The 23,743-nt window shown below is 50.5% G+C and overlaps 1 protein-coding gene across 4 annotated transcripts in view; it reads right to left on the minus strand.

The window, feature by feature from the left end:
- The window catches only part of MOCS1 (molybdenum cofactor synthesis 1), a 34,503-nt gene that overhangs the window by 3,746 nt on the left and 7,014 nt on the right, over positions 1-23,743 (minus strand). For 3 of the 4 annotated variants that reach the window (NM_001166297.1, XM_005223366.5, NM_001013597.1), the window contains 8 exon segments: positions 22,090-22,216; positions 20,456-20,623; positions 6,856-7,020; positions 4,443-4,504; positions 4,042-4,153; positions 3,519-3,631; positions 2,929-3,039; positions 439-559 (listed from right to left, as the gene is read on the minus strand). In NM_001166297.1, coding sequence (NP_001159769.1) covers positions 439-559; positions 2,929-3,039; positions 3,519-3,631; positions 4,042-4,153; positions 4,443-4,504; positions 6,856-7,020; positions 20,456-20,623; positions 22,090-22,216 — 979 coding nt within the window. 4 annotated transcript variants of the gene reach the window in all.

Below are 23,743 nucleotides of genomic sequence, written 5' to 3' on the forward strand. Positions count from 1 at the left end.
ACTAAGCGCACGATGGACACAGCGGTATGCCAGCCGCGGGGCCACGCGCTCACCTACATGCACCCCAGCAAACCCCCGCAGGACACTGCGAGGCCGCCCACGACAGAGCCCAGAGCACGTGTGGGTGCCAGGACCCCGCCTCGGTGGAAGACAATGTGTGGGATGACCGAGAGGCAATGACGCCCTCTTTTCCCCCCACCCAATGAAAACGGCCCCAGAGCCTCTGGGCTCCCTTGTCTTGCATGGGCTCTGCTGTGCCAAGAAGCATCACTGTGCCCCCAAGTCAAGAGGTCCAAGAACAGTGATGGGGAGCACAGACCACACGGGGTCCCCAGGCTCCCGCCAGGCTGCCCCTCATCCTCCTGCCCCCAAACTACGGACCTCCCTCCTGCTGCCGACAGCCCACTCGCCACCCAGCCCGGCCTCTCTGCACCCTACCTGCGTGCTGCCGCTTCTTCCTGCCCACCGCAGCCCCGATGACCCTCAGCAGCTCCTCCTCGGAGGCCCCTGCCCGCAGGTGATCCCGTAGAGACACCTCTGAGTTCCCAAAGAGGCAGACCTGGAGAGGGTCACATGGTGGGTGAGGCCAACACATCCTCTGGATCCTGAGCCCTGGCCCCCACTCTTAAGAGTACCCCGCCCTGGGCTGAGCAGGAGGGCCTCCCTTGGCTGGTCAGACTCAAAGCAAGATTTCCTGCAATGAGAGGCCGAAGGTGCTAGATGGAGTAGTCAAGAGGGGCTGTAAGGGCAGGAAGACAAAACCAGACAAGGCCTGTGTCTGACTTCCAGTCATGCTCCTTACAGCGCGTAGAGTGTGCTTTAAAAAATTAATTGCCAACAGAGACAGTGCATCAAAATCTACATTCATACCTTCTCCTGAGACATTCCATGGAATGGCCTCTTGGCTGCCAGAAGAACAGATCCCAGAGAGTGGGAGCTGCGTCCAAACGGTCTCCTGGGAGACTGGCACTCACAAGCCGCTTCCCCTCCGTCCTCTCCCCGTCCCTTTGCTCCTGGACACTGCCCGCCTGCCCCGACTCTGTCTGTGGTCCCTGACTGGCGGATGATCAGCAGAGGGCTGGTGGAGACGGCATCCTGGGGTCAAACTTAATTCAACGCTCTGCTGCTTCTGGGCTCAGAGGGGACGGGGTGGTCCCACAAAGCGAGATAGCTACTGCCTCCCATGAAGCCCTATAAAGCCCCTACTAAGTGCCAGCTCTGTACATGGCGCTCTGGACACAGGCACCGAAGCATCTTTGACAAACTGAGATGGTCGGAGAGGATGTGAACGAGAGCTAAGCGGAAGGCACAGCCACCTCCTCGTGCGGGCTGGTGCCCTTCCTCGCTCCCCAGCAGCCTCGAAGCTCCACTCTCTGCCCTTCTCTGCAGCCGGGGGGGGCCCCTCCAGCTGCCTTCTGCCCAGGGGGTTGGCTGTTGGGAGGTCAGAAGAGAGAAGGGAGAGGCCGGGCACTTCGGCAGTGGAGTTTCCACCCACAGCCCTGGCCGGGCGGCCACTCTGCCAGGGTCCAGCTCTCCCAGGGCCCCAGGGACGCCATCTCCTCCAGGGCCCCTTCCTCCCAGGGGAGGGACAGCAGTTTGCTGCAGCTCATCCAGTGCATCGACACCCCTTAACAGGCCCCCTGAACCCTGCACTATAAACAGCCTGTTCCCAACTTTCTGCTCAGAATCCTGGCTCCACTTCCTGGGGCGAGGGCGCGGGCAGGAGGCTGGCTGACACTGCCGTCATCTCTCATCTATAGCCCAGTCAGTCCTACGCCTCCAGCCCAGATAAGCCTTTGGTTTTCTTTTTGGCTGAGCCACGCCACACAGCATGTTGGAGTTGATGGATTTGTCTGCACTTCTCTTCCACCCGCAATCCAGTTTCCCAACCAGGACTGAACCTTCAACCCTGCAGTAAAAGTGTGGCATCCTAACCACTGGACCGCCAGGGAATCCAGCCCCTGGCTTTATGACCGTCTGCTGCACAGCTCCGTTCTGATGCCCAACTTGATGGTCTAAGCCCACCCACCAGCACCTCCGCCTCCAGGCAGGTCCCAGAGCCCACCAGACACCCGGGCACCGCTCTCTCCACCCCCACCTGCGTCTCCAAGTTCTTTCTCTCTTCCTTCCCACTTTCACCTAAACTCTTATGTTTGGAACATCACTAAATGGCATCTAACTGTCTATTTCCAAATTCAAGCTGGGAGTGATTCTTCCTAAAATACGACCTCCACCTTGTAAAAAACCTCTGCACAGCACCCTGCCGTCAACAGGACTCTCTGCACCTTTGAAGGGGCGCTCAGGCCCTCCACGTGGTCTCCCCAGAGCTGACCAAAACCTGCCCTGGCCCTAATTAGGGTGAGCCTCAGATATGCCTCCTCCCCCACACCTGGAGGGAGGCCTGTCCCGTGCTCATCTGACAAAGAATCACATGCTACCACCCTTAGCTCCTTGGTCTCAGAAGGAGCCTTTGTGCCCATAGGAAATGGACCTGTCTGCGCCTCCCTTCCACCCGCTATGCCCAGCACTGAACACACGCACAGCCCAGCACGTGCTGATTAGATGTGAGGAATGGATGTTGGTTTCAGGGACGAGCTCCTGGCCTGGTGGGAAGGGCAACCAGGGTAGGGGCTGGGGGCAAAAGGCACCCTGATCCCTGCCTGGCCCCCTACCTTCCATGGCACTGAGTCCTAGAGAGGGGCTCCCGATCAAGCAGGGGACCCAAGCAATGATGGAACCAGGGAGACAGTTCCATGGGAGCCACAAGTTCACCCCCATCTGCTGCTCCCATGATCCCCCTAAACCTGTCACTATTTCACCATCACTCCCGTGTACCCTGCGAACCTCGCCTCCAATCAGGGGGCGCGGCTGGGAAGAAACATACAGAGCGCAGAGGGGTGGGGGTCCCGCGGGGGAACAGACACTCACCTTGAGGTTCCCATCAGCTGTGATTCGCAGCCGGTTGCAGGTCCCACAGAAATGCTCAGACATAGACGTGATGAAGCTGACCTGGCCTCGGAAACCGGGGATTTTAAAGGCCTGTGGGTGGGCGCAGAGGAGGAGATGCGGGTGGGCCAGCTCTCCCTCCGTGACATCAGACCTGATACCATTCCCTCTCTGTGGGAGCCCTGCAGAAAGCGGTCTGCAAGGCCCTCAAACAGCAGAAACCCTGAGCTCTCTGCCTGCCCCTGGCCTGCCCAAGACGAAGGCTCCTAAAGTGTCAGGGACCTGGGGGCAGCATGGCCAGAGACAGCCACGTTGAAGGGCCAGACAAGGTCCCCTCCACCACTTACTCCAATGTGCCCCACGACAAGTTCCTTAACCCACGTCAGGGCTTCCTCTCTGTCAGTGAAGCAGGGAGTCCGCTATGATGGCCCTGAATCGCTTCCCGCTTAAAGAGCACTGTCCTGTATCACTGACTCCGCCCCCAGCACGGCCCCTGCCAGCTCTCCCGTCTGAGGGTCCTAGGGTGGTGGCATGACCTCCTCCCAGCCCCAGCCCCTCCGTCTGCCCCCAACCTTGGCTGTGCTGGATTCCTCCTCGGGCAGCTTCTCCAGCTCCGGCCACTGCTGCCGGAGGGTGTCCAGCATCTCCTTATAGCTGACCATCTTCTTAAAGTTCCACTTGTTGCCTGTGTTGGGGGTGGGAACCACTGAGTTGCACGCTATGGGGTGCTGGGGCTTCAGGTTCACCCTCCCGCAGCCCAGGAACCAGTTCTCTGCCTCTGGGTCAGGAGGGCATGAGGCTCAGCCTGAAATGGGGGATGGAACCACACCAACGCTCTCCATGAGAAGCCTCCAATCCCCACCACGGGCCTGGTGCCTGCCAGACCCCTCCCCACCATCCGTGGAGAAATTCCTACACGCTCAGTGGGGTCTGAGGTCAGCAGCGTCCACAGGGGTGGCCAGACCTTGTCTGCCCACTCAGCCCTTCCCTGGGTCCTCGGCAGCCCCCCACTGTGCTCTCAGCGAGGCCCTGGTCAGGCTCCGCGGACAGGCCTGGCCTCGTCTTCCCCCACCCACCCTGCCCTGTGGCACTGACCGTCAAAGGGCATGTACTCGATGAAGCGCACGTCCAGGGGGAGGCCCTCGGTCAAGGCCACAAAGTCCAGGAGTTCGTCCTCGTTCAGGCCTCGCATCACCACGCAGTTCACCTTGTCGTGGGACGAGGGAACCGTGAGGGTTAGCCCTGTGGTGTTCTTTTTCCGGGGCGGAGGGCTGGTTCTGGCATCTCCCTAGGCTCTCCACCCAGGGTCCCATTCCTTGCGGCTCTCCCCCAGTTCTCCATGGGGTGGAAGATCCCATGGGGTCACTGGTTTTCTCCCCTCTCTTGTGCGGAGCAGGGGCAAGGCTGGAGGGAGTGGACCAGAGGTAGTGGGGGCTACCCTGCAGCTGCTCCGGCCAGGGATGGAGGCTGTCTTGGAGGAGGCAGGAAGTCCTCACCTTCACGGGGCTGTAGCCCAGCTCGATGGCCTTGTGGATGCCCTCCATGACCTTGTGGAAGCCTGTGGGCAGGGAGAGAAGCAAGGGTCCAGGCACCGCCTCCCTCTTCCCCCGACCTCACACCCACAGTGAAGTGCCAGAGCCATCAGGAGCCTCAGAGACCACAGAGTCCAGGGACCAGAGGGTAAATATTTTAGGCTCTGTAGGCCAAGAGGCAAAATTGAGGGTATGATGTAGACATGTATCATAAAGGCTTCATTAACTACATTCAGAATATGATAATAATTGAGTATAACTTATAACACAACTCTGCAAATAGAATGGAAGAGTAAAGTTCTTTTTGCAGGGACAATATTTCGCTTAATTGGGATTCATGGTGAATGTCCCTTATCATTAAATTCATGGCAAATGCTATCAGCAAAATCCATTCCTGACTCGCAGGCTGTAAAAAGCCAGGCACAGGGGCTGGACTTGGCTGGTGGGCTGCAGTGTGGGGACCCTGATCTAGGTGAACCCACTGATGGTCAAGAGGAAGAAACCGAGGTCCAGAGAGACAGGCAGTGCCCACCGGGCTGGGGGCGGGATGGGGGCCCCCATCCTTCAGAATGCAGGTTCCCCAACCCCCTCACAGCGCTTCCTCCTCCCCAGTGCATCCATTCACCCACTCTCCACGTTCTCCTCAAGCACCTAGTAGGCCCAGACGCTGGGCCGGGCTGGTGAGCACGTCCCGTGCATGTGAGTCTCACCCCTCTCTGTGGTTAATGCAGTGAATGCGGGCCCAGGCTGCCTTCTCCTCCTGCCCCAGCTCACTCAATGCATGCAAGCATCTAGGTGCCTACAGACCCTCCCCCGGCCCGCAGCTGGCCTCCATGGCTTCCCTGTAGCATTTCTGGAGTAAGACGGCAATGCTCAGTCCCTCAGTCATGTCTGGCTCTTTTGCGGCTCACCAGGCTGCCCTGCCCATGGGATTCTCTGGGCAAGAATACTAGGGTGAGTTCCCATGCACTCCCCCAAGACAGCAGTAAGAGACGGCAAAGCAAAGACTGGGCAGCATTTACACAATATGCTGTTGGAAAGTTGTCTCTTCTGTAAAGCGCTCTTCCCTCCAAAAGGAGGCAGGGGACACAGAGGTGCAAGTGGGAGGGCAGATCTGACATTAGGATCTACTGTCTCCAATCTTCGTTCCAAGAAAGGAGTCAAGGAGGCAGGGAGTATGGGGAGTGTTTGCGGGTGGGCGATAGTGGGTAGGTGGGTGCAAATAAAGCTCCCAATTACACCTTCCACCTCACCCCGCCTCAGAGCCCCTGCAAATTCAACTGACCTCCACGTCAGAGTGGGCTCCCTTGATCTGAATGCCCCATCCCTCAAGGCCCAGCAGGAATGCCTCCTCCTTGAAGTCCTCCCAGTATGCCCCTGCTAGGAGACACAGCCCTAGAGAGTTCTCTCGTTCTCTCGTCCCCTCTGAAGGCCTGAACTGACACCACACAGCCAGCAAAGGTGGTCCTCTGTCACACTCTCAGCCCTTCGTAGTCTATAAGGCAGAGCAGCGTCTTGTGTCTGTCCTTCCACTGCACCCAGAGCGGCTCTGCACAGGAAGCAAAGACTGCCCCAGGCTTCCTCAGCACACTTCTGGGTATAAACAGGAAGTCACACGCTGGGGGGATGGGGGGGGGGAGGAGGAGGTGGGGCTGAGCTCCAGGCTGTTTCCAGAGAAGGGGAAGGAGAGCCGGATCTCCCCCCATCTCTCTGATCCTCCAGAGCAGTCTCGGTAGTGTACCGCCCTTCCCAAATCAAAGGGCGTCCGACCCTCTACAGAACCTCCCACCCAACCCAGGGCTCATGAACAGCGGGTGCCAGTCCAGTGAGACCCAGAGCTCGGCCCCTCCCTGGTGGAGCCTGGCAGGAGGCGGCCGTGGATGTGCTGGTTGCAGGGGGTGAAGGAAGAGGCTTGCTACATCAGGAGGGGCCCAGCGAGCACCCCTGGGTGCTGGGGGACCCCCCACCTGGCAGCACTGGCCCTGTCCCTGGCATCTAGGATGATGGCTTCCACCCCCAGGCTGCCCCACACTTCCTCAGACCTCACTACAGGGTAAACAACTTGTCCCAGCGTCCCAGGGACTGTCTTGGTTTTAAAATGGAATGTCCTGTGTTCTGGGAACCCTCTCCGTGCTGGGCAGGGCAGAGGGAAGGCTGGTCACCACGGTTCATTAGCATCTGACCCCAAAATGTCCTCAAGGGGGTGGCCACAGAGAAAAGGGACACGTAGCAAGAGTAAGGAGGGAGGAATAAACGTCTAGGCTTCGCGAGAGCCCAGACACAGAGAGGGAGAGACCAGGCCCCTCGCACTCGCCACGGCTCCCCTGCTACGAGGGCCTGGGAAGGTCACCCTCCACCGTGAACCCCATCTGATCACCTTTCCTGCGGACGATGAACTCAAACTTGGCTGGTACCAGCGTGTCCAGGCTGATGTTGATGGCGCTGAGACCAGCTTTCTGGAGCTGAGGTAGCAGCCGGGCTAGGTTGATGCCGTTGGTGGTGATGCCAATGGTCCTCAGGCCTTCCAGCTGGCGGAGCTGGGCTGGAGAGACAACAGGGAGGGGTATCAGCCTGCTTGTTCTTGGTGAGGCCGGGAGAAGGGCTGAAAGGAGAAACTCTGCAAGATGGATAGAAAACGGGCTCTGTGTGTACTACTACTGACCAGGTTTAGCTTAACAAGAAACAAGGATAAAAACAATGATCTAAAAAAGCAACCAAAAGATCAAACACCAAGTGCTCCCTTTGCTAGAGTGCAGATGGGACCAGAAGGATTAAGGGACCAGAGCCCAAAGAGCACAGAGGAGGAGGTTCTGTACAAAGTGGGAGGGAAGCTAGCCTGCACGAAGCTTAGCAGGCACCTGGACAAGGAGCAGAAGCGGGGGCCCTGCGCGTGGCAGGGAGGCTGCCTTCTAGAGAACTGCATACGGATACGTTGGGTGTGCTGGTCGCCCTACCATCCCCACCAGCACGGGGATGGCAGCAACCTTTACCCTAAGGCTGCAGCACTTGAGCCAGCTGAAGGGGGTGGGGGCAACCCTGAGTAGCCGCAGATAGTCAGAAGAGACTGAAAACTACAACACACAGAAGAAAGAGACTGAAGACCACGCAAATAAACAGAAAGATACTCTCTGCTCCGGGGTTAAAGAATCGACGTTGCTAAAATGCGCCATCCTAACCCAAAGCAATCTCCAGCTTCAATGCAATCTCTATCAAAATTCCAATGGTATTTTTCACAGAAAGAGAGCAAACAATCTTAAAATATGTATGGTACCACAGAAGAATCTCAACAGTCAAAGCAATTTTGAGAAAGGAGAACAAGGCTTGAAGCATCAAACTGATTTCAAACTATATTACAAAGCTGTAACAATCAAAATGGTATAATATTGGCATTAAAAAAAAAAAGACCCGTGAGGGATTCCCTTGGTGGTCCAGTGGCTAAGACTCCACACTCCCAATGAAGGGGACCTGGGTTCAATCCCAGGTCGGGGAACTAGATTCCACATACCGCAACTAAAGATTCCGCATGCTGCAACTAAGACCCAGAGCAGCCAAATAAATAAACAAAGCTACATGGTTCAATGGAACAGAACAGAGTCCAGAGAGAAACCCATGCATGTGCAGTCAACTAATTTACAACAAGGATGCCAGAAATACACAATGAGGAAAGGACAGGGAAAACTATATAGCCAAGTGCGGAGGAATGAAACTGGACCATCCTATTATGCCATACACAAAAATCAAACTCAGTTCAAAATGGATTAAATCTTGATGAGAAACCATAGGACTCCTAAGAGGAAACAGGGAGTGAGTCCAAGGGGCTTACTTTGACACTGATCTTGGTGATGACTTTTTTGGATTAGACATCAAAAGCAAAGGCAACAGAAACAGAAATAAGTAAGTGGGACTACATCCAAGGAACATGTCTGCACACAGCAAAGGGAATGGTGGACTTAAGTCTGCCTACTGAACTGCAGAGGATATCTGCAAATGATACACATGATGAAGGGTTAACATCCAAAATATACAAAGGACTCATACACCTCAGCATCAAAAAAACAAAAACAGCCACCTGATTAAAAACTGGGCAGAGGATCTGAACAGACATTTTTTCCCAAAGAAGATCTACAGATGGCCAACAGATACATGAAGAGGTGCTCAACGTTAATAATCATCAAGGAAATACAAATCAAAGTCACAATGATATCACTTCACATTTGTTAGAACGGCTATGATCAAGAAGACAAGAAATAACAAGTGTTGGCAAGGATGTGGCGAAAAGGGCACCCCTATGCATTGCTGGTAGGAATGTAAATTGCTGCAGCCCCTATGGAAAACAACGCAAAGATTCTTTAAAAATTTAAAAATAGATCTACCCTAGGATCAGCAATTTCACTTCTGGGTATTTATCCAAAGAAAGTGAAAACATTACCTTGAAAAGATATATGTACCCTATGTTCACTGTAGCATTATTTATAATAACCCAGACTTGTCCATTCATGGATAAATGGATAATTAAAATGTGGTATACACACACAGAATGGAATATCATTCAGCCATAAAAAGAAGGAAATCTGGCCATTTGTAACAACATGGATGGACCCTGAGAGCATCATGTTAAATGAAAATAAGTCAGACAGAGAAGCAAATACCACATAATCTCACTTAAACATGGAATCTAAATAAAACCAAAAAACTAAAAAAAAAAAAAACCCCAATAATCATGGATGTGAACAATATTCATCGACAAATATGTATTGATCAACGAGCAATACATAACAAAGGGAAGTAGGAAAGCATCCAGACGGTCAAAAACAGACAACTGGTAAATTATGCTTTGTCTAGATGATGGAATATCACGCAACTAAAAGTGACTTTGTAGCAAAATATGTCAGGATGTTGGGAAATACACAAAGTCCAGAGGGCAGGTTAAAAATTAGGGCGAGAAGAGAAAAAGACAGGAGGGTTGCCAAACCAAAATGTTGACAGCAGTTTCAGTTGGGCAGCAGTGATATTATTTTTGCTTATCTGAAATAAACATGTATTACTTTTGCAATAAGAAAATGAAAGTGTAAAAATAAACGTTGTTGTTTTAGAAACAAAGAGAAGACCTTTACTCTGGGGACTCTGCCAATGTGAAAAAATTAGTAGCAGTTCTTGGCTCCCTTCAACAAATCAACCCTGAAGAAACACAGAAATCTAGGAACTTAAAAGAAAAAAAAAAAAAAAAAGACAATCTTGAGAAACTCACAGGATGACGGACAGTCCCTTTTGAGCTAGTACGGGGAAGGGAGTGTGGAGCTGAAGGGGACTGGCGAAGGAAAGCAGTTAAGAGAAAGCCAGAGGGGGTGGGTGGTGGGCAGATAAGCTTTCTCGCTGCCCTTAGGCACTGATGACTCAGTATGATAACTGCTTGTCCCCTTACTGAACAATCTGGTGATAGAAGCACCAGAGAACCAGCTTAGGAATTCACTAGAGGTCAGGTGTTGGGGGGTGGGGGCGGGAAGCTGTTAATGTCCTGCTGGGAGTTGAAGACCACAGTGGGGGACTGTCTGGCCTCAGGCATCCATTCCTCCACTTCCCTCCTCCAGCGCCCACTGAGGGTCATTGCTTCCTTCCAACCTGCTTCTCCCCAAGGGCAGAAGGCCTGCTGGACCACCATATTACATCACTCCAGGATTATATCACTCCAGGAGCTGCCGTTCTCATCATGCTCTAGGTGGATAGCATCTCCTAGAATTTCACAGTACACAACCTGCAGTCTGATGTTAGCATCCTTAGTTAGGAAGGGCCTCGGGGCCTCAGTTAGGGCCAGCGTCAGGGCATTAGTTAGAGCCATAGTCAGGACACTAGTTAGGGCCAGCCTCAGGGCCTTAGTTAGGGACAGTATTTGGGCCTCTGTTGGAGATAACTTGAGGGCCCTAGTAAGAGGCAGATTGTTAGTTAGGGCAGCATCAGGGGCTTAGTTAGGGACAGGATTAGGGGGATAGTGAGGGGCATTTGAGGCTCTTAGGGACATTGTCAGGGCCTTTGTTGGGAAAAGCATCAAGGCTATAGTTATGACCAGTGACAGGGAGTGAGTTAGGACAGCATCAGTGTCTTTAGAAAAGAGTCAGGCCACTATCCTAGGCAGTGTCAGTGACCCGAGTAGAGACAATATCAAGACCTTACTTAGTGAGAACGCCAGAGACTTATTTTGGGTTAGGGTTTAGGGTTAGGCTGGTCCCTGGTGAGGAAGATTATAAACATGAGTGAATAACTGTGATATTCTGGCAACTTGAGCTCTCTGGGCCTATCAAAGACTACGATCTGGCCTTGAACCTTTTCCCGTTAAGTAGTGTCATACAGAATAGCTCATATCCTCAGTGCAGGAAATTTACTGGCTAAATTAAGGAGACCCTTGAGAAGTACATCTAGTGCCTCCCCGAACAAAAACAAACCAAAAAACCCCAACCCTCCACTCATATCAATAGAAAAAAAAAAAAAGATCAAACAGACCAAGACTGTAAGAGAAATATAAATACAACAAAACAAATACCAGAGGACGTTAACAAAATGAAACAAAATTTTTCATGGCAAAAGGGAACAAGGGAAAGCAGTAGCTAAAAACATTATTGTGAAATAAATAACACAAAAAGATAAATGGTAACATCCACACAGGAGAAATCGATGAGCTGGAGGGTAAGACTAAAGGGCTCTTCTAGCAAAAAGAAGAGAACAAGACACCAAAATATAATTTAAGAACAGTGGAGGATCTAAGTAGATGGGTCACATCCAAATAGAGGTCCAAGAAAAAATAAATAAACTTGGGAGAAGGAAGGAATAGAATAATGGAAAAAAAATTTCCCTATATCAGGAAAATTTCATTGAATGCCAACAGGATAGATGAGGAAAAGCTTATCCTAGACATATTAGGTAAAATTTAAGGAAATTAGACAACAAAGACAACACTCGATCCAGAGAAGAAGAGCATATCACCAACAGCAAAAACCAGACTGACGTAAGACTTCTCCCAATAGCCAGATTGATTAAGGAGACAATACAGTGACATTCCTAACATAATGAAGGAACGAACCTTGAACACAAAATTGTATATGCATTCAAATAATATTATAAAATTACTACTTTAATACTATAAAACGGTGGTGTTGGAGAAAACTCCTGAGAGTCCCTTGGTCTACAAGGATATCCAACCAGTCCATCCTAAAGCAAATCAGTCCTGAACATTCATTGGAAGGACTGATGTTGAAGCTGAAACTCCAATACTTTGGGCCACCTGATGTGAAGAACTAACTCATTTGAAAAGACCCTGATGCTGGGAAAGACTGAAGGTGGGAGGAGAAGGGGACGACAGAGCATGAGATGGTTGGATGGCATCACCGACTCAATGGACATGAGTTTGAGTAAACTCTGGGAGTTGGTGATGGACAGGGAGGCCTGGCGTGCTGCAGTCTGTGGGGTCGCAAAGAGTCAGATACGACTGAGTGACTGACCTGAACTGAACTGCTTTAAAACTTTATAAACACTACCTGGCACGTCAGATTTAATTGGATTCACGGTCAATAGTGGAGTCACCATTAGAAACCACCACAAAAACATTCATATAGGAGAGAAACAAATCCAAGAGCTACTGCAAGAAATGTGCATTTACACAGGATCAAATATCTTGGTAAAGTTATCTTAAAAAGAAAGAGAGGGTGCTTACAAGAGATACAGAGGGGCAGACTATTCGTAATAACCTGAAAGTAAAATTCTAGAAAACACCAACAATAACAGTGGGGAAGGTTGAAAACAAAAATCAAAGGCCTAAGAGTGTGCTAAAGCTTTTGCCTTGTTTGGAAGAAAAGCAGGGGATCATTTATTTAAAAAACAAAAAGGAGGAAAAAACACAAAAAAGTACAACAGATTTTTAAAAACTGTTGAAATGAGTCCAACTATCTCAATAATTACAACAAAGGCAACTAGAATAAACTTGCCCGTTAGAAGTCAAAGATTGTCAAATTTGATCAAAGTAATAGCTGTGTGCTATTGTGAGAGACATACCGAAAGAATAAGAGCACACAGCAGTTAAAAATGAGTAGATGAAAACAGATAAAATAATCTTATGAAAGCTAAAAGCAAGCTGATATAGCTTTAGTAAAATCAAATACAGAAACCTTAAGACCAAAAATATCATTATGGAAAGAGACCTACTACTTAGTGATAAAAGATCCAATTTATGAAGAAGACATAACAATTCTAACCACATATGAACCTAATAAAATCACCTCAACTATAGATAAAATAAAAAGCAATAGGACCTCTGAGAGAAACCAACAAATCCACCCACTTATTTATTGTTGGCAGGCCAAGCAGATGGAAAGTCAGCAGAGACTGACATAACCAAAGGTTTAGGCAAGAAAATTAACCAGCTGGGTCCAATAAACATAGATTTTTTTTTCATGTAATAATTAAAGGATAAGCTGCTCAAGAATTAAAAAAAATTATAAAAATTGCCAAAATACTAGGTCATAAAGCAATCCTCAATAAATTTGAAAGGATAAGTTTCATACAGATAAGACTCTCTGGCCATATAAATTATACTTTAATAAAACTATGAATTAAAGTCCTCATCTCTTGTATCTCCTGCATTAACAGGCAGGTTGTTTTTTGTTGTTTTTTTTTTTTTTACCACTAGTGCCAAATGGGAAGCTGCTGCTGCTGCTGCTAAGTCGCTTCAGTCATGTCCGACTCTGTGTGACCCCATAGATCGTAGCCCAACAGGCTCCTCTGTCCCTAGGATTCTCCAGGCAAGAACACTGGAGTGGGTTGCCATTTCCTCCTCCAATGCATGAAAGTGAAAAGTGAAAGTGAAGTCGCTCAGTCGTGTCCGACTCTTAGCGACCCCACGGACTACAGCCCACCAGGCTCGTCCGTCCATGGGATTTTCCAGGCAAGAGTACTGGAGTGGGGTGCCACTGCCTTCTCCGACAGGGAAGCTGACTCCCCTACAAACAGTGCTGAACTTCCTCAGAAAATTAAAAACAGAATTACCACATGACCCAGCAATTCCACTTCTGGGTATACGCCCAAAAGAATTCAAAGTAGAGTCTCAAAGAGATATCTGTACATCCCTAATCACAGCAGCATTATTCACAATAGCTAAAACATGGAAGCAACCCAAGTTGATCAATGAATGAATTACCAAAATGTAGCACATTCATCCAGTGGAATATTATTTAACCTTAAAAAGACAGGAAATTCTTCAATATGCTACAACATGAATGAATCTTGAGGACCTTTGCTAAATGAAATAAGCTAATCACACACACACACACACACAAAAACCCAAATACTATAGGATTTCACTTCTATGAGGTTCTTATTCAGTTTCCCAGTCGTGTCTGACTCTGTAACCCCATAGACTGCAGCATGCCAGGCCTCCCTGTCTCCCACCATCTCCCAAAGTTTACCCAAGTTCATGCCCGTTGCATCGGTGATGCCATCTAGCCATCTCATCCTCTGACACCCTCCTTCTCCTTCTGCCCTCAATCTTTCCCAGCATCAGGGACTTTCCCAAAGAGTTGTCTGTCTGCATCAGATAACGAAAATACTGGAGCTTCAGGTTCAGCATCAGTCCTTCCAGTGAATATTCAGAGTTGATCTCCTTTAAGATTGACTGGTTTGATCTCCTTGCTGTCCAAGGGACTTTCAGGAGTCTTCTCCAGCACCACAGTTTGAGGCATCAATTCTTCAGCTTTTTGCCTTCTTTACAGTCCAGCTCTCACAACCGTACGTGACCACTGGGAAGACCACAGCTTGACTATATGGACCTTTGTCGGCAGAGTAACGTCTCCGCCTTTCAACACACTGTCTAGGTTTGTCGTAGCTTTCCTGCGATGGGTCTTAGAGCATCCCACACCATAAAGACAGAAAGTATAACGGTGGTTGCCAGGGGCTGGGGAAGAAGATAATGGGGAGTCACTGTTTAATAGGAGTAGAATTTCAGATGTACAAGAGAATAGGAATAGATGGTGGTGATGATAAATTTTCTGTTATGTGCATTTAAACACAATTAAAAAAAAAGAGGGGGGGTGAGGAACATCCCAACAGAATTTTCCAGGGAACGTGGTAATCAGATTCTAAAATTCTCATGGACAAAGCTTGGTATAGCTAGCTAAAGCACTGTTGAAGATTAAAACGGATTTCCCTTATCAGATAATGAACTTATGAAGCCATAGAGATTAAGACTGTGTGATACTGGTGTACAGATAGACAAACTAAATATAATAAAATGAACTCAAAACAGACCAATGCACACATAGCTGATTTATGGAGGAAGTAGGAATTATTCAATAGATGGAATGAGAAAAAGTGACTATTCACGTGAAAAAGAATGAAACTGGATTCCTCGAAGTTACCCCCAGATTAACTAAGGACTTAAATGCAAAAACGAAACTTCAAATGTTTCAGTAAAACCAGAGGCATTATTCTGACCTTGAGTGACGCGTTTCATTAAGTACAAAAAGCACTAACCGTAAAAGACAGAACTAATAAATTCAAGAACTACTACTGATCAAACAAGTTGTTACACAAAGTATGGCTTGTTTTTTCAAACTGGGAGAAGATATTTGCAACATATCTCAAGAACTTGGACCATACCAATATGAAAAACCAAACAGAAAAATGAGCACATGAATTGATCTGGTATGACACAGGAAAATAAATAAATATATATATAGCTAATAAACACGTGACAAGACACCTGACCTCATTCTAAACAGGGAAGTACGAAGCAAGACCACAATAACATGGCATTTTATACACAGTCCACTGGAAAAAGTCCAGAATGATAATACTGAATGTTGGGAAGGATCCAAAAGACACTTACGTACTGCTAGGGAGAGTGTAAAGTTGTACAAACTCTGTAAGACAATGCCAAATTGTTTGCGAGGTTAAATATTCACATATTCCATACCCTGGCAACTCCTTTCCTAGAGAAAGTGTACACCAAGATGCAGTTGCATCTTGAATGAGAATACAAGTGTTTCAAGCAGCACTGTTTATAAAATCAAGAAACTGGAAAGAACCCAAACGTTCACGAACAGGAAGTGTGGTATATTGACGTAATGGAACAGGAGACGGAAGTGAAAGAAACGAACTGCAACTCAGGGTGACATCTGTGAATTTCAGTTGCGTCAAAAGAATACTGCCTAAAATAATACCACGTTCCCTGGAAAATTCTGTTGAGATGTTCCTCACCCCCCCCTTTTTTTTAAGCACAGTGCTTAAAAATCCAGGAACACTATCTCATTCTTAAAAAGCAAAGGAAGGATAAACAAGGCATAAAAGTGTTTTCTTAGGAAGGAGAAATACAAGGTAGTGAAGTCCACAGAGGCAGTCAAAGGTTTTTTCCAGGGTTCTGATTCTTCACACACAAAAAATTGATGAGGTAGTGGGTTTCCTTAGGAATTCATAGCATTATCAAAATATGTAAATACATTTGTATAAATAAAGTGAAAAAGGCCATGCATGGATCAATGATGAGATTATTTAATGAACCCAGGGTTAGGATTTACTCTAAAATTCTATGTAACTAGAGTCCATCAAAAATAAATTAAAAAAACTTCACCCCGTTTCAAAAATCTTTCATGCCTCTTCATTGCATCAGGCCTCTTACTAGGGGCTCTAAGCTTTGGGACCTGGATGCTCCACGTTTCATTTCTTCAACGTAATGGAAGAGCAGAACGGAGGACGGAAGAACAAAACCAAACAGGGAAAGCCTGCAGGACTGAGCGATTCTCCAGCTAAGCTGTCATCTGACAGCGACAAGTCAGTCTTGAAGTCAGAAGCCAAAACAAGTGGCCCGCAAACATTGCCAACACTATCGCAGGACCTGTGTGTTCACAGGCATACCTCGGGGATACTGTGGCCTTGATTCCAGGCCACTGAACTAAGGCAAGGATCACAATAAAGCAAGTCACACAGAGTCTCCTGGTTTTCCAGTGCATGTAAAAGTTATGTTGGACTTCCCTGGTGGTCCAGTGATTAAGAATCCATCTGCCAATGCTGGGGACATGGGTTCTATCCCTGGTCTGGAAAGATCCCACATGCCACGGAGCAGCACAACTACTGAGTCCAAGCACCCACAGTCCGTGCTCTGCAATAAGAGAAGCCGCTGCAATAAGAAACCCATGCACCGCAACACCAGGAGTGGCCCCCACTGGCCACAACCAGAGAAAGCCTGTTCAGAGCAACCAATTCCCAGTGCAGTTAAAAAAAAAAAAAATTATGTTTACACTGTCCTGTGGTTCGTTAAGTGCACAATAGCATTAGTCTAAGCAAATGTACATACTTGAATTAAAAAATACTTTATTGCTAAAAATTACTACTATTAAGCCTTCAGGGAGTTGCAGTAGTAACATCTAAAATAACCGATCACATGGGATTTCCCTGGAAGCCCAGGGGCTAAGACTTCAAGCTCCCAAGGCAGGGGGTCCAGGTTCAGGTCAGGGAACTAAGATCTCACATGCAGTAACAAAGATTGAAGATCTGGAATGCCGCAACTAAGACCTGGTACAGCCAAATAAATAAATATTAAAAAAAAATAACTGATCACAGATCACCATAACAAATGTACAACAAAAAAAGAGTTGGAAATGTGAGAATAAAATGTGACACAGTGAGCGAATGCTGTTGGAAAAATGTCACCAATAGACTTGCTCAATGTAGGGTTGCCACAAACCTTCCATGTGTAGAAAAATGCAGTATCTGTGAAGTACAGTAAAGCGAAGCATCATCAAGTAAGGTGTGCCTACTTGATGCTTCCTTTTTTTCGAAAATCGCAAACCATCACCATCCAACGTGGCAGCTGCTAACCACACATGGCCATTTACATCAGTGAAACTGTAATAAAGTTACAAATTCAGTTTCTCGGTCACAGTAGCAGCATCTGAAGCCCAAGGCTGCCTACTGTATCAGATAATACATAGAATGTTTTCATCATCCTGGGAAGTTCTATGGGACAGCACTGCCCTAAATCTATGACAAGAAGGAAGGAACTTGCTCACATACAAGCCAGGAGGAGCAGTGCAGGATCAGCTCAGGATTGTTGGAGGGCTCCCGAGCTGAGCTGTCTTCTCAGGGGGAGTTCTGCAGCACCAGCCCCAGGGCTGACAGCCGCATGCAGGCACCCAGAGAGACCAAGACTGCTGACTCAGTGAAACCCACAACCCCTTCATCTGCCCCCTGGATGGGGTCTCTCAAAACTCTCATCTGGAGGGTGGGGGACAAGTGCTTGTGAACATCTCAGCTCTGCCTGCTGCCCCCTCCCCTCCCTCTAGCCCTTCTTCCTCACTAGCCCCACTTACCCTGCCCTGCAGGGCAGTTTTTCTCTGAAGAAGTACCTCTGCCAATCAAAGGAGCTGGGCTGGGAGATGTCAAAGCGGCAGCAAACAGCAGCACAGGAATTCAAGGCCCTGTGACCGCCATTGTCTCAGAACACTGGCGGAGGGTTGGGGGAGAGCTGGGGGGTGGTACAGTCCCCCCTGCCCCGCCCCAATACACACCATTGAAGAAAGAGATCAATCATTCCAAGTAGGTCACAGTAGCCGGTTCCTTGTCCAAACCACCATCTATGTGGTGATCAACCCTCGACTATCTCCACACTACAAAGCCAGGACCAATAACCCAGGGCCATCAGAGCAGGAGAGCACGTGAAGCAACCGCTGTGTAGATCATGACACTGAGCCCAGGGTGGGGCAGGAACCTGCCCAAGTTCAACACGGCGAGGGGGTGGAAGAGCCCAGAGCAGGAATGCAGCTGCCACCTCTCCAGGCTCCCTGGCCTCCTCCTATGCAAGGAGAGCTCTGTGTCCCCCTGACTGTGCTCAGCCAGCCCTCTCTAACCAGCAGTGATCCCCACCCCCTGGCTCACCCACAGGCCCCAGACAGAGAGCAGAGGTTGTGCCCTGACCAAGGGCAGCCAGCCAGATCTGGCCCCTTCCTGGAACCCGGTCTGCCCATCAGGCCCTGAGGAACGGCCTGGAACAGGGCGGGTTAAGTCAACTCCCCTTGGCCAGCGTGTGCAGCCCAGGAAGGATGCCAGGATTCCAGGTCAAGTGACCAGTGGGGGTTGCAGGGAGCTGGCCACAGGGCAGGAGGGAGGGAGAGCTGGCAGGGGTCCCTGGACCCCTTCTCAGAGCCCCCACCGCAGCTGAACTCCGTGTCAGATGGCAGTCTTCAGGAACTACTCCCACCAATGGGCTGGGATCCTTGAAGGTGGGGCCTGCGATCACTTCCCTTTGACCCCAACACAGTGCCAAGGACACAAGCAGACACTTGAGAGAACATGCATTGAACCAGCAAATGAGGCAGACAGCTGAAGCCCTGTGGGGGTGGGGGTGGTGGTGGGGGTGGGGGTGGGGGGGTCCCACCCTGAGCAGCGGAGGCGAGGGCCTCAGCAATCAAGAAAATGAAACCTTATTTTCCTCTGACTTCATCTTCTATAAGCACACACTCACAGTCCCTGCCTGACCTCAGGGCTTAGAACCAGCATACGGCAGGGCCCACCCCACACACAGCACTTGCCACTTGCTGGACATTTCCTTCTTATCTCTTCCCCAGGTCCAGCCTGTAAGGTAGGTTACCCTCTTCATTGGAAGGCTTAGGATGGACTTTAAAAGTTGCCCGAGATACACTACTGTAACAGCAGTATACAGGTGCAGCTGAGATCCCCACAAGGGCGCGTCATGCTTCAGAGACTGCATTTTGAACCACCTTCATTCATTCAGCAAACACCAGGGAGCACCGGCCGTGTGCCAGGCACTTTCCTAGGTGCTCGAAACACAGCTATGAACAGAATTCACCCAGATCCCTGAGAGCTTTCATGCTAGTTAATGAGAAGACAAAAACTAACCAAACAACATAACGTGGTAGAGCAGGGTCGCCACATCTTTTCTGTCGGAAAGACCAAAGAGTAAATATTTTCAGCTTTGCCAGCCACATGGTCTTTGCGGCAACGCCTCAGCTCTGCAACATACTGCTGCTAAGTCACTCCAGTCGTGTCCGACTCTGTGCGGCCCCATAGACGGCAGCCCACCAGGCTCCCCCGTCCCTGGGATTCTCCAGGCAAGAACACTGGAGTGGGTTGCCATTTCCTTCTCCAACGCATGAAAGTAAAAAGTGAAAGTGAAGTCGCTCAGTCGTGTCTGACTGGTAGCGACCCCATGGACTGCAGCCCACCAGGCTCCTCCGTCCATGGGATATTCCAGGCACGAGTACTGGACGTGGGAGATACGTAAATGAGTAGGTGTGGTTACATCACAATAAAACTTTATTAATGGACGGTGAATTTAAAATGTCATATAATTTTCACATGCCACAGAGGTTATTCTTTTGATTTTCTTTTTCAATCACATTTAGAAACAGAGAAACTATTCTTAGCTTACAGGCTACACGCAGGCCGGTGGTGGCCCTGGACTATATCTTGCCAACTCCCGGGAGACAAAATAGCTGGGGGCGTGTATGTGGGGAGGGACTTTAGGTCAAGGAGGCCTCCCCTAAGGAGATGATACCGGGGCAGGGCCCTGAACAAGGCAGTCTGGCAGCCCTCTGCTCCTAGCGAGGGCAGTGGCACGTGGAAAGGCCTGGTGGCGTGAATGCGGGGGAGGATGGGGGGGGAGCGGCAGGAGAGAGGTCTCTGCGGATGATGGAACCAGGTCACGTGGGCCTCCAAGCCTAGGGGAGGACTTTAGTCTAAATCTGACGTCAAACCACTGTGCTCTGGCACTTACTAGCTTTGTGACCTTGGGCGAGTTCTCCAACTTCTCTGTGCCTCATTTCTTAACAAAAATGAGAATAACGATGGTGCCTGTTTTCAGAGGGTGGCAGGACTCTTTGAACATAACATCCCAAGGGAGTGTTGGCTTCTGATATTTGTACTCAAGTCAAGCTGGATGGAGCAGGACCTGGGAGAGGCGGTGATAACTCTGGTCAACTCACCCACGATGTCCACCACGTCCGGCCGGATGAGCGGCTCCCCACCCGTGAGCCGGATCTTGTCCACACCTTCTTTCACAAAGAGCCGGGCCAGGGTCAGGATTTCCTCTGTGGTCAGCAGGTCAGCCTTGGGGGTCAGAGGGACCCCCTCCTCAGGCATGCAGTATTGACCTGAGGGAAGGGAGGGGACATGGAGGAAGGAAGTGACCGAGGCGGTTAGACCGGGAGGCCTCCAGTCCCCAACTCACCCACCATGCTGTAAGTTTCTCTGGAACCCCAACCCAGCTAGGAGGAGAGACCCGGCCAAGTCTGAGGTGGCACAAACCCTAGGCCAGATTCTCTCTGAGGCTCACCTTCCTCTTCTATAAAATTTAACACCCCTCCCCATCTGGCCGTGATGTCCCTCAGTGGGTTAAAGATGAGAAATGAGCGGCCAGGGCAGCCTGGCTGGGGGCAGGGGCAGGCCGAGACTGCCTCCTCTGTGAGGGGCCGCTGGGTGGGGTCTGCGAAGAAGGCCAGGGCCCTGGGCCCACCCCTCCTGCCATCATTCAGTCCCTTCACCGCATCTGGTTGTGACAAGCAGTGAGCCCCACCTCTGTGTGTCCTGAGGTGCAGGAGGCCAGGAGGTGCTCCCTGCCCTGGGCAAAGCCACTCTCCTCTGTGGCAACACGTGTTCTCACACCCAGGCTACAGTCCTTCAGGTGACCAAACACCAGTCCCATTTCACAGACCGGAAGACTGAGGTACCGCCTGTCCAGGGCAAGGCAGCAAAAGAGGACAACGAGGCGAGCCCTGGCTGGTGAGTGGGGCACCATTTCCTCCCTTCAGTTCCCGTGGGACAGGTTCAACAGCACTAGTGGCCAGGACCTGCCAGGGAGTGGGGCGGATTAGGGAAGGGTCTAGAATTGGTCTTTCAAGATGGAACAGATTAGGCAAGAACATCAGAACATCAGTACTGCACGGGGTAAGTATTGTTAGGTTGAACATTTACTACACAGACATGTATTTATTGGGCCATGAAGTAAACACATTTCTCACCGTGAGTTACAGTGAGAGGAAGGGAGGAAGAGAGGAAAGATGGAAGAAAGGCAAGACAGACAGACGCGCACACTGTGGAAGTCCCTCCAGCAGCGGACCCGCCCAGAGCTCTCTGTACGATGTTATGCAATGTTATGCAATGAGGACCGTGTACCAGCCTGGCCCCAGACGACCTGTCTCATGAAACTGGAGTGTTTTTTTATACCCGGCAGTGCTGGCTGTGGGCACCAGCCTGTTTCACCTGTTTACAGTGCCCGGCGGGCCCCATGCCATGTCCTGCACTGTGCAGACCTTGGGGAATTAGGAGGGAGGGAGGAAGAGTCCCGAGCCCGTGGTAGGTCCCGGGTCAGCCTCGACCCTGAATCCAACAGCAATTCTGTTCTCCAGCCTGATTCCAAGGAGAACCCAGCTCCCAGGACCACAAAACTCACTCTTGATCCCCACCTTGCCCCTGAACCCCACTTGACAAGCAAGGAAGAAGGCTGGGTGGAGTTTTCTAGAAAGAGGAATGGGGAGGAGGATTCCTGGACCGGGGGCGATTGCAGGGGTCACTGCAGCAGAGGGACCGGTGCCCAGAGAGGGCCCCGGGGGTGACTTACATCTGAGGTTGCACCTCTCGGTGAGGGAGATCCGCAGATAGCTGTGGTGCCGGCCGAAGCTGTCGGTGAGGAAGGCGGAGAAGGGGGCGGCGTGCTCCCCCAGGAACGGCCTCGGCCTGGACAGCACCTGCAGTGGGGTGGGAGGGACCACGGGCTGGGGGCAGGTGCGGGGAGAACCCACCTCCGGGACACGATGCCCACCCCCGTCAACCACCCTCCCCTCCCCTCTGACACCTGCACACACTGCCTCTCCATCCATATGTGGGCTCCACGGTTGTGGGGGTCTGGAAGTCTCCCTTCATTCACAGGATGAGAGACAGGTCTAGAAGGAAGGACCTGCCCCTCCAAGCCCCATACTCAGCCCTGAGGGTGCAGGGTCTCTGCCGGGGTGCATCTGCCTGGGCATCAGGGCAGGGCAAAGGGCACTAGACCCCACCCAGCCCCCACCTCCTCCCTGTCACGCCTCCCTCAAAGGACGCCCATCCTGGAACAGCCATCCCTAGCATCTTTTGGACAGGTCACCAGGAGGGCATGTGCCTCTTGGCACCCAAGAAACATGTCCAGAAACGAGGAGGAAGGAGCAGGCAGCTATGAGGGCCAGTGGCCTGGAACATGGAACCACTTCTCCAACTCAGGCTTCCCCTTCCTTACCTTGAAAGTGAAAGTCGCTCAGTCGGGTCTGACTCTTTGCGACCCCATGGACTATACAGTCTAAGGAATTCTCCAGGCCAGAATACTGGAGTGGGTAGCCTTTCCCTTCTCCAGGGTATCTTCCCAACGTAGGGATCAAACCCAGGTCTCCCACATTGCAGGCAGATTCTTTACCAGCTGAGCCACAAGGGAAGCCCTCCTTACCTTGAGCTCAAAGCGATTACTCCTTGTGGCAGATGGGGTCACACAAGCTGCCTCCCCACTGCCCAGGGGGACCCAACAGACTACACCCGCAGGAGAAGCTGGGGGCCGTAGCCAGCCAGGGTGGGTACACCTACGACGGGGGGCTCCCCTCCTGTAGAAGGCCTAGGGTAAGGACAGTACAACCAGGGGGACCCACAGAGGGAATGAGGACACCAGCCCCCAGGAAGGGAGGATGGAGGTGCGGGATGGCCACCATGCTAACCCCATGCCCAGATTATGTCCGTCCTTACCCTTCACCCACCCACTGCCAGAAGAAAGGATTAAGGACCCGCACTTTGGGGTATAATGGGGAGGGGATTGCTGGAGCCTTCTCACAAGGCGCAAACGCATCCTGGGGGAGAGAAAGGAAGCAGCCAGCCTCCGTCCCCCTTTCCCAAGTCTGAGATCATCTGCTCTCTCTCCCCCGTCCCTTTAGAGCAGGGGTCCGCGAAGCCCAGGCTGTGGACCGGTACCTCCTATAAGATCAGTGGCAGCATTAGATTAGAAATAAAGTGCACGGGAAATGTCATGCACTTGAGTCATCCCGAAACCATACCCCCAACCCCAGCCCTAGTTTGTGGAAAACTGTCTTCCAAGAAATTGGTCCCTGGTGGCAAAAAGGTTGGGGACCCCTGCTTTAGAGCACAACCCTGGGTCATGACCGATGTTGATGATAACTGCCCCACAGAAATAACATCTGCAAGGCATCTTGAGGTTTCCAAAGAACGTTCCCTGCTCCATCCCCACACCTGAAAGGATT

The sequence above is a fragment of the Bos taurus genome, chromosome 23 (genome assembly GCF_002263795.3).
Source record: "Bos taurus isolate L1 Dominette 01449 registration number 42190680 breed Hereford chromosome 23, ARS-UCD2.0, whole genome shotgun sequence".
In the NCBI taxonomy this organism is placed as follows: Eukaryota; Metazoa; Chordata; class Mammalia; order Artiodactyla; family Bovidae; genus Bos; species Bos taurus.